Raw genomic sequence first — 18,784 nt, forward strand, 5'->3', positions numbered from 1 at the left:
ATGGCCACCTGCTATGTAGGATGTAGCTGAGATTCCTGCATTGCAGGGGAGGGGGGTTGGATTAGATGACCCCTGGGACTCCTTCCAATTCTCCACCTCTATGATTCTATGCCAGGGGTCAGCAACCTTTTTCAGCCGTCGGCAGTTAACCATCCCTCAGACCATGTGGTGGGCCGGACTGTATTTTAGGGGGGGGGGGAAATGAACGAATTCCTATGCCCCACAATTAACCCAGAAATGCATGTTAAATAAAAGGACACATTCAACTCATGTAAAAACACGCTGATTCCCACATCATCCGCGGGCCGGACTGAGGCGATTGGGCCGCATCTGGCCCACGGGCGGTAGGTTGCCTAGCCCTGTTCTATGCAATCGTGAGCAAAGGCAAACAGAATGCAATGAGCAAATACTCCCCGCTGCTGCCGAGCAGGTGACTCAAAGCACAAATTCTTAGGAACACAGTGGCCCAGAAAACCCATGGCACGTGGGCAGCCCCCGCCAGCGCCGCGATCTCCCGCACGAGGCTGCGCGCGCGCTACTCTCCATTTCGCTACCCCTGCGCTCCGCCTGCGTTAAGCTTCCCTTTGTTTCATTATTTTATCCCCAGGCGGCCACCGTAAGGGAGGAAGGCGGGGCCCAGATTCGATCGAACTGGCGGAAGTGAAAGAGCTGAGGCTGACGACCTAAACGAGGAGCTCGTGCGCATGCTCGGTTACGTGTTACGGGGCGGCGGCGCTTGAGTCGTCTATCGTGGGCGGTAGCGCTGCAGCGGAGCGCGCGCTTTTTATTTTTATTTTTTGCAATCCGGTTCTTTCTCTCTCTTCCCCCCCCCCCCGGCGAATCGTGGCCATGAGTCTCTGGGTGGACAAGTACCGGCCGAACTCCCTCGGCAAAGTGGACTATCACCGGGATCAGGCAGCGCAGCTTCGCAACCTGGTGAGAGAGAGGGAGAGGCGACTGGCGCTCTGCACATGCTCGGGTGCCCTTCTCTTTCTTATCTCTTCACCTCTTCTTTTGAAAACCATCGTATTTTGCCACGCTGGTCCTCGGGTATTGGCGAGTGTTTTTGCTCTCCGCAATAGCTTCAACCTTTCCCCTCTTTCTTTCCTGTTTTATTGGGTTATAGCAAGTGACGGTGCAGAGCTACCTATTTGCACCACCCCGATTATTATTATTATTATTATTATTATTATTATTTCTTCAATTTTCAAAAACAGATGTCTTGTAGGAAAAAAATGAAAAGCACAAAATTTGAGCTAAATTTAAATTGCAAGACTAGGCAATGCGACAATATTTGCTTATCTTTCTCAAATTCCAAAGAAAGTGTTTCAGTACACAAATCCAGTCAATCTGTACGAAACTGTGCCCCTCAAAGGTCAGTACTCCGCTCCTATGAGGTCCGTGCCCTAGGCAGCTGCCTAGTTGACCTAATGATAGCACCAGCCTTGGTTCCAGCCGAAGTGCAGTCCTGGGATTGATTTCAGGCCTGCAGTACTTGAAGTAATAAGAAATAGAAAAGCATCTGAGCATGTGTAGTGAGCACACGTGCATACCTGCTAACTGAGGATACTCATCATGTGGCTGTTGCATGATTTCAAGTTAAGTCGGGCTCTTGGATACATTTGGAGGGGGTAAGCTGCAATGAGGAAAATGCATTGTGTATGTCCTCAGGTGCATTTATTTCTCTTTGTTACTGCCTCACTTACCCAGGTACTGAACCCTGGTTTGGAAAAGCACTCAAGAGCAGGTGCAAAGCAAAAATTATGGTATTTGGGAGTACCAAATACCATACCGTACAAGATTGGTTGGGGCATCAGCTTTCGTAGACCTGAACTGCTTCCATCTTAAGCACAAAATATGTCAGTTGCTAATAATATTTGCATACATGTTTAGAGAAAAACCCCCAATGCAAAATAGTAGGGCGGAAAGTCCATGAAATGCCAGAGATGCAGCCTGTGACCTTTTAACGCAAAGCAAACATCACAGTGCCAATGTGTCTTGGTTTTGGAGTTTTGGCTCTTGTGGTTTGATTTGAGCAAAAAGCTCAATCCTGGAACATGCGGTTTTTAAAAAATGATTTTTTTGGGGGGGGGTGTCTTTGTGTGTAGTTATGTTTTCCCTTAAACATTCACCATCCATTAGGGATTTGGGAATAGGGCTTCTAGGTTAAAGAATACATATTAGACAGGCTCAAGTACCAAATCATTCACCAATGTTGGTCTCCTCCCAGGACTTTTCTCTCTTAACTCTAGCTGCTGCTGTTCACGTTGGTGGCTTGTTTATGGAAAGATGATTTACCCCAGGGTAATTGTTTATATAAACTTACCGGTAACTTGGTGCCACTGTAATGCATTGTTTGTCAAATCTAAAATGAAGTAGGAACACTTTGTGTACTCTTGACCATAAAATAAGCAATTGCTCTTTTTCAAAAAGCGATTGTTTTGGGGTTAAAATAGTTCACCTGACACAGATTTCAAGGGTTGGCTCCTGTGATACAAGACAGGCCTGGTTCTGGAATGCAGTCAACCACAGATTAAATGGAGCTAGGCGCACTGGCCAAGGTATGAAAGATGTACATAAACCTGGCAGGATGAACCAGTGAATCCCAAAATATTCTTTCGTAGGCATCCTATGAGACTAGTAGTCTTGTATGATAGAGAGAACTCAGTTGACTAGCTTGGGGCACTCATGTTGTTCGCATTCTAACCCTGATTCATTAGGAAACTAGAAAACTGCCCTGTATGGAATCAGATGGTTATTTCTTCTAGCCCATTATTTTCTACAATGGCTGGTGGCAGCAACAACAGCTCTCCAGGACTACCTGGCTAGAGATGTCAGAGAACTGGAACCTTTACTCTGCAGACCATTTTGTGCAAAAAAGAAAAGAAAAGGAAAAAAGGTGCTCTGCAACTGAGTTCCAGCCATTTAGTTTTCTTCAAAAGGTGGTATACTTTCTTTTATTTTGCACCTGAGGCTAGAATTTCACCTATTGGAGATTCTGTGATTGTGGATTTCCTTTAACAGCAGAAGGTTGAACCAGATTACCTTTGAGGTCCTTCCAACTCTTTGATCCTAGGGCTTAATGCCCAAATAAGCCGAGGGGCTGGGGGGCAGCTGCCCCCCCCCCAGATCAAGTAAAACAATAGAAATTCTTAACTAATGGACCAATCATGTCAGTTCTGTCCCGCCCTAATGAAAGTCCCGCCCCCCCCACAAAAATCCTGGCTACACATACATCCTGGCAAGTCTATGGCTTGCAACAAAATTCTGCATTAGTTTATTAAAAATTGGGTTCTCAAAGTTATTTTCAAGTTTACTGTATGCCACTTTCTGACTATTTTTATTTTTATTCCATTTATATCCCACCTTTCCTCCAAGGATCTCAAGGGGGCACACCTCCTTCTCTCCTTCTCTATTATCTTCACAACAACCTTGTGAGGTAGGTTAGACTGAGAGTTGAAGGCCCGCCCAAGATTCATGATTTAGTGGGGATTTGAACTCTGGTCTTCCAGGTCCTAGTTTGTTTCGGGATGTGTTCTCAAGCCACCTGACTCCTAGAAAACCTGATGCACCAAGGGCTTCTATCAGATTCACGCCATGCACAGTCACAGCTTCATGTCCTCTTGAACTCTATTTTGTGCTCATGTCTAAATCGATGGCCTTCCAAAGGAAAAGACAACATTGTGAAGGGCTGTAAAACTAGTGTGAGGAACGGTATACTAAAATATGTATCATTCTCTGTGTTTATGATGCTGGCTAAGCATGATGCTGACTTAAGCCATTACTGTAATTCAGTTTTACTGTATTCCATTTGACAGGTTCAGTGTGGCGACTTTCCTCATCTGTTAGTGTATGGGCCTTCAGGAGCTGGAAAAAAGACCAGAATAATGTGCCTGCTGAGAGAACTGTATGGCTCTGGAGTGGAGAAGCTGAGGATTGAACATCAGAGCATAACAGTAAGAATATGTCCTAACTTCATACAGTGGTGCCCCGCTAGACGAATGCCTCGCAAGACGAAAAACTCGCTAGATGAAGGCAAGACGAATTTGTCTGTGGGGCTGCCTCGCAAGACGAAAATTTTTCGTGTTTTTTTTTCCGTCTAGCGGAAGCGCGGCTGTCATTGCCGCTTTGCTAGACGAAAATCCTGCTAGACGAAAATTTTCGCAGAACGAATTATTTTCGTCTAGTGGGGCACCACTGTATTTACAAAATGAGATAAAGATGTTGACTGTCAACATAATGCTGGAAAAGCCAGCACATTTCAACACATGCTAGTTTTTAATCTCCAAAAGTTGTCCGACCTGGATGCATGAGGGCAAAAGTGCATAGACTATATTTGTCCCCTAGGCCTGAAGTTCCTGAGAGCCAGTGTGGTGCAGTGGTTAAGAGTGGTAGACTCGTAATCTGGTGAACCGGGTTCGCGTCTCCGCTCCTCCACATGCAGCTGCTGGGTGACCTTGGGCTAGTCACACTTCTTTGAAGTCTCTCAGCCCCACTCATCTCACAGAGTGTTTGTTGTGGGGGAGGAAGGGAAAGGAGAATGTTAGCCGCTTTGAGACTCCTTAGGGTAGTGATAAAGTGGGATATCAAATCCAAACTCCTCCTCCTCCTCCTCTTCTTCTTCTTCTTCTTCTTCTTCTTCTTCTTTTCCCTCCTCCTCCTCACTCCGATGTCCAAAGGGATACACAAATCAGGGCAATCCAATATCTCGCAGTTCTTCCCCTTTCACTCCCAACCGCTGAGTGTTTCACATGTAAGCATGTTTACCTGAATATATTTCCCAGCTTCTTCGCAATTGTGCACCCTGATAATGCGGGGGCTTGTACGTGTGTTCAGGCAAACACACTTACAGGCCCCTTCAGACCTCCACCCTGGGTCTGGAAAGTTTGGAAGTGGAGGAGGCATGTCTGTGGTTGTCTATACACTTTTGCCCTTGTGTGTCCAGGCTGGAAAAGGACCTACAGGCAGTTTAAGCACCATTTCCACAGTTGGTTAAATAACCAGTGTTTATTTATTTCTCCTATTACGAATTAGCACTTGATTAGGCTGTAAACATTCTGTGCTGGATGAATTCTCCCTGGCAAATCACTGCCAAGGATTTACCGGTACTATTATCTCCCTTCAGTTGTGTGATATTTGAAATGATTTAGTCGGGCACTTAGCTTACATTTCCTGCTGTCTCACGATGAAGCCTGCAGTTAGTGTCAAGAAACCAGTTCGTCTTTATTGTGGGCTTCACTGGCTAATTATTATTGCTTTCTCACATGCCACCAATAACTTGATAAGAAGTATTTGCAAAGTGATGTTCTCAACAAACATAATGAACTCTTTGCATAGTTAGCTGCTTGGGGAGTGAAACAGCCCCTGGAAAATCTATTACTAAAGATTTTCTTTCTATCAGTCCAAAAATCTTTTTTGGTAAAAGCTTGCATTTTAATCAGCAAATTGCAAAGAGAGTGGTTAGTAATCAGAAGAGTTCTTGGAGAAGACAGATATTTCCAAAGCGTTGTGCAAACGGTCTCTCTTGCCATTTTTATTTCTTTTTAAATTAAATTTTCCTGCTTAAGTTAATAAGACATTATGGGAACATGTTGTGCCTGCAAAGGTCTTAATGCTGGGGAGTTTTAAGAGGAACAGTTTTAAGTAGATAGTCTTTCAAAATATCAGCTTCCCTTCCTGTCAGATGCTTTCCTATCTGAGGGCCCTTTGGCATCTAGCTATGGGTGGAACTTGACAAATGTATTTTTCATCATCTTCAAAATCCCTGCATATAAAGTAGGGGCATGTTTTGTTAATATAAGCATAGAAAGAGATGTGAAGGTTAGCACTTTTAAGCTAAAATAGGGCAGAGCAGAATGATGCTGCAGTGTCTGTATAGCTTCATTTTGTAGTTTGATCTGAACTGTAAAGGTCTATTTAATCACCGTGGGTAAAAGGTATACTTGAAAGCCTTACTGTACACGTGAAGAATGTTTTTAAAGAAGCAGAATGAAGTTTCTTAGTTCCTAAAATCGGAAGCGACGCAAGTGATGATTCAACGTACAAGAAATTGGGAAGTTGTAATCTTCTTAGAGAGAAGCTGGAAGTATAATGTAAAATCTCTATAGATACCCCAAATGACTCTGCCCAAGGACAGTTGGTCATGGAACAGACCAGAAGGGCAGTGAACCTGGACTTAAGTCCTGCCCGGGATCTGGTGTGAGAAGTAAGTGTTGGTGAAACAAATCAGTGTCAGACCAACATAGCTACTTACCTGAATCTAGAATGTTGGTGAAACAGTTTGGAACAGTAACCATATAGTGCTATTAAATTAAATATATGTGTAAATGACCATTTGTGTAGAGAATCCAGCATGGTCCCATTTGACTTCAAAAGAGCGATCTTCCTCCAAATGAGGGGATTGGCAAGAAAGAAAGCTGAAAACAAGGACAAAAGTGTCAGATATCCCCCAAATACTTGTGAGTGGCTTAAAACCACAATATTAGAAGCTGAGCTGGATACTGAAGTTCACGAACTGGTGGTGACTGATTGGGAACAAGTCCTTGGGGTCATAGTGTCTAGCTCAGGGGTTGTCAACCTGGTCCCTACTGCCCACTAGTGGGCGTTTCAGGATTCTAGGTGGGCGGTAGGGGGTTCTACGGCACAAGCTGAATCCTTCTTCCATCGAGCACTGGTGGGTGGTAAGGGAATTTTACCATCAAGAAAGATGCATTAGTGGGCGGTAGGTATAAAAAGGTTGACTGCCCCTGGTCTAGCTCGATGGAGATGTCAACCCAGTATACAGCAGCTTTGAAAAGAGCTGGAATGCCATGCTAAGGATCATTTGGAAAGGAAGGGAAAACCATCAATATCATAAGGCTGTTATACAAATCTATACAGTTCTGGTCACCTCAACTCCAAAAGGATATTGTAGAGCGGTAACAAGTTAAGAAAAGGGCAATGAAAATGATTCAGAGGATGCAGCAACTTCCTTATGAGTAGCCTATATTTGGGTCCTTTTTAGTTTAGAGAAAAGGCAAGCCAGAGGCAACCTGATAGAAGTGCATAAGATTAGCCATGAACCCAGATTTGGACAACATGACAAGTCAGTTTCATGGCAGAGAAGGAGAAGGAACTTCTGAGTAGTGTGCTTGACCACGCTGCTCATTCGCATGAAACCTTAGTCCGTTTTAAACTATGATTTAAAGCGACATGCAAACTCCCATGCACATCCCATCCCTTCCAAGAGGTTAGCATACTACTTGAATTTGAGAGCTTTGAACCCAGGGTGTCACCCTTTTCCATGCATGCCATTCCACCTGCCACTATTTTCACGCTGAGTCTCTTTATTTCGTAGTTTCTCTGGTGCATTGCAGCCTGGGTGCCGTTAAGCCCTTCAAGTACTTCATCTCAGTTCATGCTAAGCAGTTAGCAGTGTGTGGTTTTTGAAGCCTGTATTCATAACCCACTGGTGTCAGCTAAGTCTTTCCGTCGCTGATCTCTTTAAAATGCATTTTTTGTTTAATAATCTTTCTTTTCAGGCGCCTTCTAAAAAGAAGATTGAAATTAACACTATTGCCAGCAACTATCACCTTGAAGTTAACCCAAGGTATGTTTGCAGTAAGATCACAAGATCCAGTAACAGGCTGTGGGGATTTTGCAATCCTTATAATTTTCAGAAGAGTAAATTTTATAGCCCATTGCAGCAAAAACTAACGAGGTGCTAGAAAACCCTTGTTTTATTGCTGCAATTTTAAAACTAGCTCCAGCTTTACTGTTAAAGAAACCAATGTACAGTTGTGACTTGGATCCCGAATGCCTTGTGAGTCGAACGTTTTGGCTTCTGAATGGCGCAAACCCAGAAGTGAGTGTTCTGGTTTGCAAATGTTCTTTGGAACCCGAATGCCTGACGTGGCTTCTGATTGGCTGCAGGAGCTTCCTGCAGCCAATCAGAAGCCGCGCCTTGGTTTCCGAATATTTTGGAAGTTGAACAGACTTCCAGAATGGATTCCATTCAACGTCCGAGGTATGGCTGTATATCTTTAAGGAATTGTTCACCTGTGTGGCCCTCCAGCCCTCTCTGCCTGGCCCTTGGGACCCCCCCCCCCCCCAGCCATGCACTGCATCCTCCTTCAGTATCATCTTTTAATCTGAACTTCTTTTCAGTGATGCAGGAAACAGTGACCGGGTGGTAATTCAGGAATTACTGAAGACATTAGCTCAATCACAGCAACTTGAGACAAGCACCCAGCGAGATTTTAAAGGTCTGTAAATGAGCAATAAGCTTGAAGTAAAATATCTTGCAATACTTTGCACAAGATCAGCCATGTGCTTTGAATATTGTAAATTCTTTATATTCTCCTGCTTTTTGTCTTCCATCACTTTTAGAGATACAAAATTTCCAGAAATATTGTAGTTCCCCAACAGAAATGCATGTATTTCAGAAATGACGGGGGGGAAATTGAAATATGTGCAATACTTGTTTTCCAGATAATAGTATATATAGCTCCAATTTATTTCTGTAATTGTAATAATTGTCCAAAAGATCCATAGCTACTGATGTTTGAATTTTCCCTCTGAGCTTCATGGTATTCAGAAAGGGGGAGGTTTGCACGTTGTTAGAAGGCGTCTAGACTCTTCTCACCTGTTGATTCTTCTGTGACTTTGTATTCTCAAAATGCTCTATGGTTCCCTTCACTTAGGACAGTGTTTTTCAACCTTTTTTGGGCAAAGGCACACTTGTTTCATGAAAAAAATCACGAGGCACACCACCATTAGAAAATGTTAAAAAATTTAACTCTGTGCCTATATTGACTATATATAAAGTAATTTTCCCACGGCACACCAGGCAACATCTCGCAGCACACTAGTGTGCCGCGGAACAGTGGTTGAAAAACACTGACTTAGGAACCTAGGAAGCTGCCTTATGCCCAGTGAGATCCTTGGTCCATCTAGCTCCATATTGTCTGCACTCCATATTGACTGGCAGGGGCTCTCCAGGGTTTCAGACAGGCAGTCTTTTGCAGCCCAAATGTCTCGAAGTGGGACCTTCTGCATGCAGAGTAGAATGGTCTATTGCTGAGCCTGATCTGGCAGATGGAAGCGGAGGCAGATAACCTGCTTGCATGAGGGCAATATTGTAGTAGCAATATGCTTGGCAGACTTCCAGGCTGCACCCTGGCACTGCATACACGAGAGACTCTTGGTTTTGCAACATTTGAAACTCCCCACGCCCCTGTAGAGCAGGCATCGGCAAACTCCGGCCCTCCAGATGTTTGGGACTATAATTCCCATCATCCCTGACCACTGGTCCTGTTAGCTAGGGGTGATGGGAATTGTAGTCCCAAACACCCGGAGGGCCAGAGTTTGCCTATGCCTGCTGTAGAGCATCCACTCTCAAGCTTATTGCAGCCAAATGCAATCTTCAGTTTACAGTGTTGATTTTTTAAATAGCAACGGTATTATCATTACTACCTGTGAAGGTTGGCTCTCTGGACTCTGAATCCAGTGATCTGAATTGTGTAACTAAGAACAAGCGCTTGACATAGCTTCTTCTTTTTTTCTGCCTCCCTCCCAAGCCCCTTTCCTTGTGTGTCCTGTCGTTTAGATTGTAAGCCTGAGGGCAAGGACTCTTTATTTCTGATCTTTGTAAGCTGCTCTGGGAGCCTTTTCAGCTGAAGAGCTGGGTAAAAAATGCTTTAAACAAATACCTTTTGAACCTTGGATATAAAAGATTTGCAGCAGTGTGCATTGGCTCTGTAACAATATTCATTCATCGGCTTCAGCTGATCATCAGTTTTCTTTGGCTGAACTAAGCTGGCTTTTTTGTCATTATTCTTGGTGGGAAGTGGCAAGGTAGTGTTACCATCATCATTATTATTATTTTGCAAAAGTAGCACCAGCTCAAGCCAGTTCCTGACTTGTCACACTCACTCATACAGAACAATAAGGAAGACATTTTATTGTACTGCGATTTCATGCATATGTAAACACTTTCTAATCACATGGACGAGGTTGAATGCAGAGTCTCTGTCTCCCACCCACCACCCTCCCCCGCTGCTATGTACAGTAGTATCTTCCTTCCTGGTAAAGTGCTTCTCTCGTGGGAAAGACCCATGTGAACATGGGAAGCTGGCATGTAAGCAAGTCATACATATTGTTGGACTACAACTCCCATCAACCCCAGCCAGCATGGCTAAATGGTCACAGATGATGGGAGCTGTTGTCCAACAACATCTGGAGAATACCAGGATGGTCTGCACCGACTTACAGTCGTTCTCTAGAGTTTCAAACAGGATCCTTTCTTAGCCTTACCTGGAGATGCTGGAAATAGCAACCGGAAGATCCCGGGTTCAAAGCAAGGTCAGAGGCATCCCAGTTGCAAGAACCCTTAGCTGTCGTGGCTAAGCCAGCCATTCCATGGTTGTTTCAGGCAATGTGCCTTTCCCAGACATAGGGTTAGAATATTTACACAAACTGCCATCGGCGCAGGATTGCACCATGGGGAAGCACCTCCCGCCCGGGAACTTCAGTGGAAGAGGCACAAGTTGGAAGATTTTCTCTAATCCTGCCCCATTGTATCAGCAGAAGCTAAAAGCTCCGTGAGAGCATGATAAAGGTTGGCTTTGTTTTGTTTTGTTTTTCAGTGGTGCTGTTGACTGAAGTGGACAAGCTTACAAAAGATGCCCAGCATGCGTTGCGCCGAACCATGGAGAAGTATATGGCTACCTGCAGATTAATTCTGTGCTGCAATTCTACATCGAAAGTCATTGCACCTATCCGAAGCAGGTGCCTTGCAGTGCGAGTGCCTGCGCCCAGCATTGAAGATGTAGGTTCAAGGCAATGGCAGACAGACAGCCCTTCAGTGCCCTTGCATTTTACTCTGTGTAATGTTGGATGCAACAAGTTTAAATACCTGATTTGGGATTCCTTGTTCTTTGTTTTCCCCTGACTCTGTCTGCCTAGTTAATCCTGTGTCTGTGTGCATGGAACACTTCCAAATTAGGTTCCCCTTTACAATACTTTGGATGACTGCGGTTTTCTTCAAAAATGTGGGTTGCAATTTTTATTTGTTTAGCAAGGATTGGAATGGGGCGGAAGTGTCTGTGGACTAAGAAATAGCTGGACACCTAATGGTAGGTAATAAGTCATGGGAGGGAGATAAAGAACTGTTGGAGGTCTTTGAAACTCCATCACTTTGCCACCAATGCTTAGTTCCAAGCGTTCTCTAGTCCAGGCTTCTCCAAGCATTCTCTGAAACGAGAAAATACCAAAGATCAACCACTTAGAATATGTTAAGTAGTTGCTGAAGGCACTTTATCAACATATCTGTGTATTTCTTACAACCCTGTGAGGTAGGCTAGTAGTATGTCGATCTCACTGCTGCTGTAAAGAATACAGGGAGCAACTGCTGGTGTGGTTTGTCCCTGGCTCAAGGAGCAGCAGGAAGGAATTTATTCCTTCGTGGAGAAATGCACTTGGGAAGGCATCGCGTTGCTCTTACCTGGTACCCAGGAGGACTGGCAAATGGGGCTTGTGGCAAGAAAGAGAGGACCCAGAAGGTGGGTGCAGGTCACCTGCAAGCATTATTTGTAAAACTGGCTCCTTTGTGCCTTCACGTATCCTTTTATACTATAGGGACTTCCCCCATGGCTGGCTGCTGCTGCAGCAATTTTGACTAGAGCGGAGATACTTGGAATTTTTGAAAAGCGAGGGACCATGCAAAACGATTAATTCCCCTGTTGAATCTCTAGATCTGCAACGTATTGTCTGTTGTGTGTAAGAAGGAGGGTCTGGTTCTTCCTCGAGAACTTGCTCAGAAGATTGCAGAAAAGTCTGGCCGAAATCTCCGAAAGGCCCTTCTGATGTGTGAGGCATGCAGGGTGCAACAGTAAGTCCAGAAGAATGGGTGAATACAGGAGGGAGTTTGGGTTACAAAAGGGTTTTTTGTTTGTCTGTCTGTTTTGTATTTAAGGAAGTCATCGCTGTTTGTTCCACAGGTATCCTTTCACTCCAGACCAAGACATTTCCGAGACGGACTGGGAGGTATATCTGAGAGAGACGGCAAATGCCATTGTTGGTCAGCAGACTCCACAGAGGTAGGTCAGTGTGGTGGGGGACAGTGCCTAGCTGTAAAATTGAAGGTGCTTGTAATTTGTCCGATATTAAAATACAGCATAGCAGTTTAATCCTGTGTGTGCTAGAATGTCTTGACAGAGTGAATTTCCGGGAACTTGATAAAAACCTGGTAGGAGTTTGAAGTAAATTTCAGGCTGAGGAGGTTAGCCTTGGTCATTAAGGTATTAAACATGCTTTTATATCGGTGTGTAAATGTTTGGGGGGGGGGAAAGATTTCTGAAAGCGGATAGTTAACTGCATGCAGGAATCCTGCACAGCCTCGCAGCCAAAAGCATGTGCATGGTATGAAGAAGATCCCAGGTTCACTTCCAGTTAAAAGAAGCAGGTAGCCGGTGATGGAAAACACTGTTCTCTTAAAGTATTTCTATTTCTTGAGACCCTGGAGAACCACGGCCAATCAGAACTCACAAAACTGGGCTTAGATGGGCAAGTGGTCTCACCTGGTCTAAAGTGGCAACCTGTGTTCTTAAATAAATCTGCTGCAGGCAGTAACTTACAGTATTCTGCCTCCTGGGCACCTAAAGCTATGAGACATTTATATATATCTTTTTTTTAAATCCCAGTTTCTGATGTGGTTCCTTCACAAAAATTCTTGTTGTTTTGGAGCAGATCACAGTCGCTACTAGCCACGATGGTTATGTTCTCAGGCACATTTTGTACTCGAAACCAAGCGAAGATGCCTGGGCGACAGGATGACGCCTGGCACCTCTGCCATATGGAGGTTCCTGCCTGAAGAATTCTATCAGTTACATTTTACCTGCACAATCAGATTGAATTTCAGGAACCAAATTGCTTTTTCTGTGCAGCCTGAGCAGGGGCAGAGAGCAACGTCACAGTTCATTTCCGTAGCTTTTCTTCACCTTACCCTACCCCACTGCCTTGCTCACAGTTGTGAAGAATATTCCTACGTTATGAATGGTCTGTGTCGCCATTAAGAAAAAGGGGTCCGAATAGGACAACACATACTACTTGTAAGTTCTCAGAGCTCTTCACCCAGCTCAAGGTTGTCATCTGAATTAGCCAGATGTTCACCACAGAGAAACTTCAACTGTGTATTAATATTTCCAATTTCTTTGAGAGGAAAGAGTAGCAGTCGTGTACTCAGATAGCTGGGCTTGGTGGAGTCTCGGCTGTTTTCCAGCAAGGACGTCCCTATGGTATGTAGTGCTCAAAATAACTCATTGGGATGTTAAGTTCCCGTTAGCAGCCATCTTTGATATTCTAAAAACAGCTGCAGTGAACCAGGCTGTTGTAAGACAAACTTGCTTGCTCAGTGCAATGAAGCATTTCCAGCTGGATCAGATGAGAGCATCTTTGTTTGTGATGCAAAACTTTTTCTTTCAGCCAATGAAGTGCTGCGGTGTTGGCACTCGTTCATCGCTGTCCTCTTTACAACTGCCAGTCATTTTTCTAGCTTTAGATACATTGCATTGGCAGAAACAGAATGCCACCCTGTCACGGTGAATTTGGAGCACTGAATCTTTCCTTGCTGTGAACGGATGGTACTGTTAGTCATGTGTTCCGCTGCTGATCTCATTAAAACTCTTATGAGATATGGCAGTGTGTGTGAGAAGTGGGCCATGTTTGCACCATACATTAAAAGCCACTATTTATATGGCTTCTTGGAAACTGTAGTTTGTCGAGGGTGCTGGGAGTTGTTAGGAGACCTCTGTTCCCCTCACAGACCTACAGTTTCTTGAAAACCCCTGCAAAGAGGGATTGATTGTTAAACTGCTGTGCTGAACTCCCAAGATTCTTTGGGAGAAGCCTTGACCTTTCAAGAGTATAATAGTTCTCTAAATGTATGGTGCAGATATGGATGTTTTCAACACAGATTCTCCTCTGTGTGGTCCTTTTTGATGTGAGCTATTTTTTATTTGTTGCTTTAGGCGTAGAACAAGAGGTGACTGCAATTCCATGATTGCTCTTCACTATGTGTGTGTGTGTGTGTGTGTGTGTGTGTGTACACACACACACACACACACACACACACACACACACACACCTGTGTGTCCTCTTACCTACCATCTTGGAGCAAGCAGCCTAATTTTAGAACACATCCTGCACCTCTGGACAATAGCAGCTCTGTGGTTGTGAAATAAGTGTTTGTGCTTCATAGTGGTGGACTCCCTATTGGCTCGGTACCAGGCTAGCATTTGCTGAAATAGAGGAGCAGGGCCTTTGAAGCTGCCTATAAGAGACTATTGGGGTTGAATGATGCAGGTGCCAGTAAAATCCAGGGCCAGGAGAAATTTGTTTTTAATTCCAAGGTGTCTGCCTCATCATTTCTTTCCAACACTCAGGATTTTAAAAGGTGCATGTAAATAAAACGGCTCCCCGCTGCCAGCAAGAGACATTGACAACTGTCACGTTAACTACAGAGCTGCTGCCAGCTGTCGTGGCTTGTAGATGGTTTCCTGTCATTTCAAGCAACCCAACAAGCATTTTGAGACTTCCTTGTGTTGGACCATGACATGTTAGAGAAGTTTGTTGCTGTTGTAAGCCTTGTTTAGAAATTGCAGAGCACTGACTATGCTGCTGTTAACAAGCTGTTCCACTTGGAAAATGCGGCTCAGGAGAACAGAGTTGCAGGATTGCTTGCTAGCTTTGGCAATTGGCCAGCTTTAGGCTTTCAGATTCAGGCGATTATTGAGGATGATCAAAACAATTATACCAGGAATCTCAAAATTAGGTAAGCTGGCATCCTCACAATTTCTCTTATAGTGTCCTCCAAACATAAGAGGAAATACTTGTTTTCCTACTGGGAATGTTGGCATACTTAATTAAATCACTTGGCGTTCCAGTGAATTGGCATAGGAAGCATAATACAAATAATTAATATATTTCTTTCAAATATATTAAATATCATTGAAATACCTTTTTCTACGAGGCTGCCTTTCACCAGGCAATCTAAAATTGCCTTTGTGTCTCCACAAGAACACTTCAAGGTGGTGTAGAACCTGGCACATTAGACATGGGGTTATATTAACAAACGCCACCACGTTAGTGCTTTTTAATAAATGAAACAAAGTTAAAAGTTGAGTAATAATAATAATAATAATAATTTATTATTTGTACCCCGCCCATCTGGCTGGGTCTCCCCAGCCACTCTGGGCGGCTTCCACCAAACATTAAAATACATTTAAAATATCACAGTTTAAAAACTTCCCTAAACAGGGCTGCCTTCAGGTATTTTCTGAATGTCAGGTAGTTGTTTATTCCCTTGACTTCTGATGGGAGGGCATTCCACAGGGCGGGCACCACTACCGAGAAGGCCCTCTGCCTGGTTCCCTGTAATTTTGCTTCTCGCAGTGAGGGAACCGACAGAAGGCCCTTGGCGCTGGATCTCAGTGTCCGGGCTGAATGATGGGGGTGGAGACGCTCCTTCAGGTATACAGGACCGAGGCCGTTTAGGGCTTTAAAGGTCAGCACCAACACTTTGAATTGTGCTCGGAAACGTACTGGGAGCCAATGTAGATCTCTCAGGACCGGTGTTATGTGGTCCCGGTGGCCACTCCCAGTCACCAGTCTAGCTGCCGCATTCTGGATTAATTGCAGTTTCCGGGTCACCTTCAAAGGTAGCCCCACATAGAGCGCATTGGAGTAGTAAAAAGATGAAGGCAGTTCTTGGGGGGGGGGGGAAGTTAAGCACAAGGAAAGTTAACATGCACAGAAAAGCATTCCAGCCATTGGAGCAAAAAGTGTATGTTAAATATAGCCCAGCTCTCCCTGCCTAGACATAGTCCCTTAACACTATCGACTGATGTCCAGTTTCCCAGATTTTAAAAGCTCCAGTTCCTTTGTCTGCTGAGATAATGCCGTTATCTGCTCATGCATTCTTCTGAGTCTCTAAATATACCCTCCGGTTACATGACTCTCATGCTTCCTGATCCACAAAAACTCAAGGAGCACAAGGGTCTTCTCTTCATCCCCAACTACAGAGATGCTCCCCTCATCTGTAGGCTTAACAAGTTTAACCCCACAATGCTACATGCAATATGTGTGTGTGTGTGTGTGTATGTGTGTGTATATATATATATATATATATATATATATATATATATATATATATATAATAAACGGCGTTTCCATGTGCTCTGGCACTCGTCACGGTCCGCCATGCACCGGTAGCAAACCAGTTCACATAAGGATGAGCCATATAAGTGATTGAAGCTCTTAAGAGTAAATGTTTTCATCCATTGTGATTTTGCTGAAAATGTCTAAAAAGATAACAGAACATCAGACGAGCCACTCTTGGGCCATGCTAAGTTCCTGGAAGTAAGCATGTTTGACAGTGGACAGAGTAATCCTAAAAATCTAGCACTTCGAAAGTCCTCTACCAGCTTGCACCGGCCAGGATGGGAGGCAAGGAGAAGTGCTTCCTTTTGCCCTGGCAACGTTTGTGTTTTTTAATATTACATTTCCTCCTCCCTTGAAACCAGTGGGAAGGAAATTATCCATACCAGTCCCAAACTGGTGCAGGGAAAAGTAGCCTTGGAATCCAGCAGAGCCTACGGCTGGTAGATCTGTGCTCACAGAGCTTTAAGTGGGGGTGTCTGAGGTCCCTCACCAACCAAGTTTTTCTTTGCCAGTAGAGATGCATCCCTGATCCATCCCTAACCCCGTCCAGCCTGGAGTTCTTGGGGCTATGTGCATCCATGATTTAAAAAGCAAAAACAAATTGAGCTTGAATGTTTTGAGAACTGTTTTTTCTGACTCGGTAATTTGACTGAGATTGTCATAGCTGCTGCTTATTATTATTATTATTATTAAGAATGGAAAGACTTAAAAGCTGGTTTCTAAACCTTAAAACGTTGCATTACAGGGAGTTGAAGCATTAGCTTTCCAATGATTTTATTCCAACAGACTCCTGGAAGTTCGTGGGCGACTCTATGAACTCTTAACCCACTGCATCCCTCCAGAGATTATAATAAAGGTAACTGATGTTGTGATTATTAATTGGTTTAGTAACAGAGACTAGGATTAAATGGAAGTGTGGCATGCACGTGTTACCATTTTTAATTTTCACCGTTCATAGTGTAGCCTGGATAGCTCAGTAGGTTAAGAGCGTGGCTCTGATGACACCAAGGTTGCAAGTTTGATCCCTGCGGCTGCATATTCCTGCATTGCAAGGGCTTGGACTAGATGATCATCAGGGTCTCTTCTAACTCTGCAATTCTCTGATTCAGTGATAGTGCTCTGCATCTTGTAATTCTACTCCTAATTAATGGGGCATCTGAGACCAGGTATATATTGCATATTTCTGTAAATGTGATATTAATAGTTCTGTTATTTGTATGGCAATGTCCCCCCCCTCCTACCAAATCAGAGATTATCATTTGAATGGCTTGGTTTTCACAGGGTAACATTCTGGATTGTTGAGTGCACATGGTACCCATAACAGTCTGAGGAGCAGAGCCTTCAAAAACCCCCCCACAAAAGCCCACAATTCTCTCACTGTTGGGTATTGCTCATTTTAGGGCCTTCTGACTGAACTTCTGAACAACTGTGACGGACAACTGAAAGGAGAGGTTGCACAGATGGCAGCTTTCTATGAGCACCGGCTGCAGCTGGGCAGCAAGGCCATTTATCACCTGGAAGCATTTGTGGCTAAGTTTATGGCCATCTATAAGAAGTTTATGGAAGACGGACTAGAAGCCATGATGTTCTGATATGTTGCTTTGAGAACCCTCTTGATTTTTGGGATGCTGACAAGTTCTATTGAGAAAGCTGTACAAACCACAGGTCACCCGTACATTTCTGTTTTGGACAATAAAATCCTAAGTGCTGGATTTGAGGTGTTCTGAAATGGTCCCACTTCTCTATCAAACCAAACTGCTTTAGGAAACAAGAAGTCACATGCTTGACAGCAGGGAATTGCCAGGATCCCGGAATGCTTTTGCCTCAAGAGGTAGTCCTAATTACTTTGGGTCTGGAACATGATTGTGAGTCTCTATTTTCAAATGTGCCATCTTGAATAGGCTTCATGATGGTGGAAGATGGAGAAACCTGTTGTAGCTTTAAGGCCCCTTCTGCACTATGCACTTGAAGCTGTATCATACCAATTTAAACAGCCATGGCTTCCCCCAAAGAATCATGGGAAGTGTCGCTTGTTAAGGGTGCCAAGAGGAGTGTGAGGAGACACCAGTTCTCCTCACAGCTACAGTTCTCAGAGTGGGCTAACAATCAACCCCTTTTCCTAGGGAACCCTGGAAACTGTCTTGAGGGGGACAGGCATCTCCTCTAACAACTCTCAACACCCTTAACAAACTATATTTTTTTACGAATCTTTGGGGGAAGTTTTGACTGTTGAAAGTGGTACGATACTGCTTTAAATGCATAGTGCAGATGGGGCCTTGCAGCCGTAACGTAAGCATATTTACCTAGAAATAATGAACCGAGTTCAATGGCACTGAGTTCAGTTGGTCAGGCATGATGGGAATTGTAGTCAGACAAGTTCTAGTAGGCCACATGTTCCCCATCTAGTAACGATCTAGTAGGGATCGTTAATATTTCCGAGTTGTTTAAATATGTGTCCGAGCAATATTCTAGTACTTGATATTGGCTTAAGGATCAATAATTAAATATTGTGTTCTAGTTTGGATCCTCTCTGATCCCTGGAATGGATATGGGAAAAGCCACTGTAATATTTTACACACACACACAC

General features: G+C 44.0%; 1 protein-coding gene across 1 annotated transcript; it reads left to right on the top strand.

Annotated features, from left to right (window-relative positions):
* The first annotated feature begins 809 nt into the window (after positions 1–809).
* Positions 810–17,907, top strand: RFC3 (replication factor C subunit 3). Its single transcript, XM_033146491.1, has 9 exons — positions 810–936; positions 3,819–3,956; positions 7,521–7,588; positions 8,146–8,243; positions 10,626–10,807; positions 11,733–11,869; positions 11,979–12,077; positions 16,984–17,053; positions 17,598–17,907. The coding sequence occupies exons 1-9, from the start codon at positions 850–852 to the stop codon at positions 17,787–17,789; spliced, it is 1,071 nt and encodes a 356-aa protein (XP_033002382.1). The 5' UTR covers positions 810–849; the 3' UTR covers positions 17,790–17,907.
* Positions 17,908–18,784: the final 877 nt, after the last annotated feature.

The sequence above is a fragment of the Lacerta agilis genome, chromosome 4, assembly GCF_009819535.1.
Source record: "Lacerta agilis isolate rLacAgi1 chromosome 4, rLacAgi1.pri, whole genome shotgun sequence".
NCBI lineage: Eukaryota > Metazoa > Chordata > Lepidosauria > Squamata > Lacertidae > Lacerta > Lacerta agilis.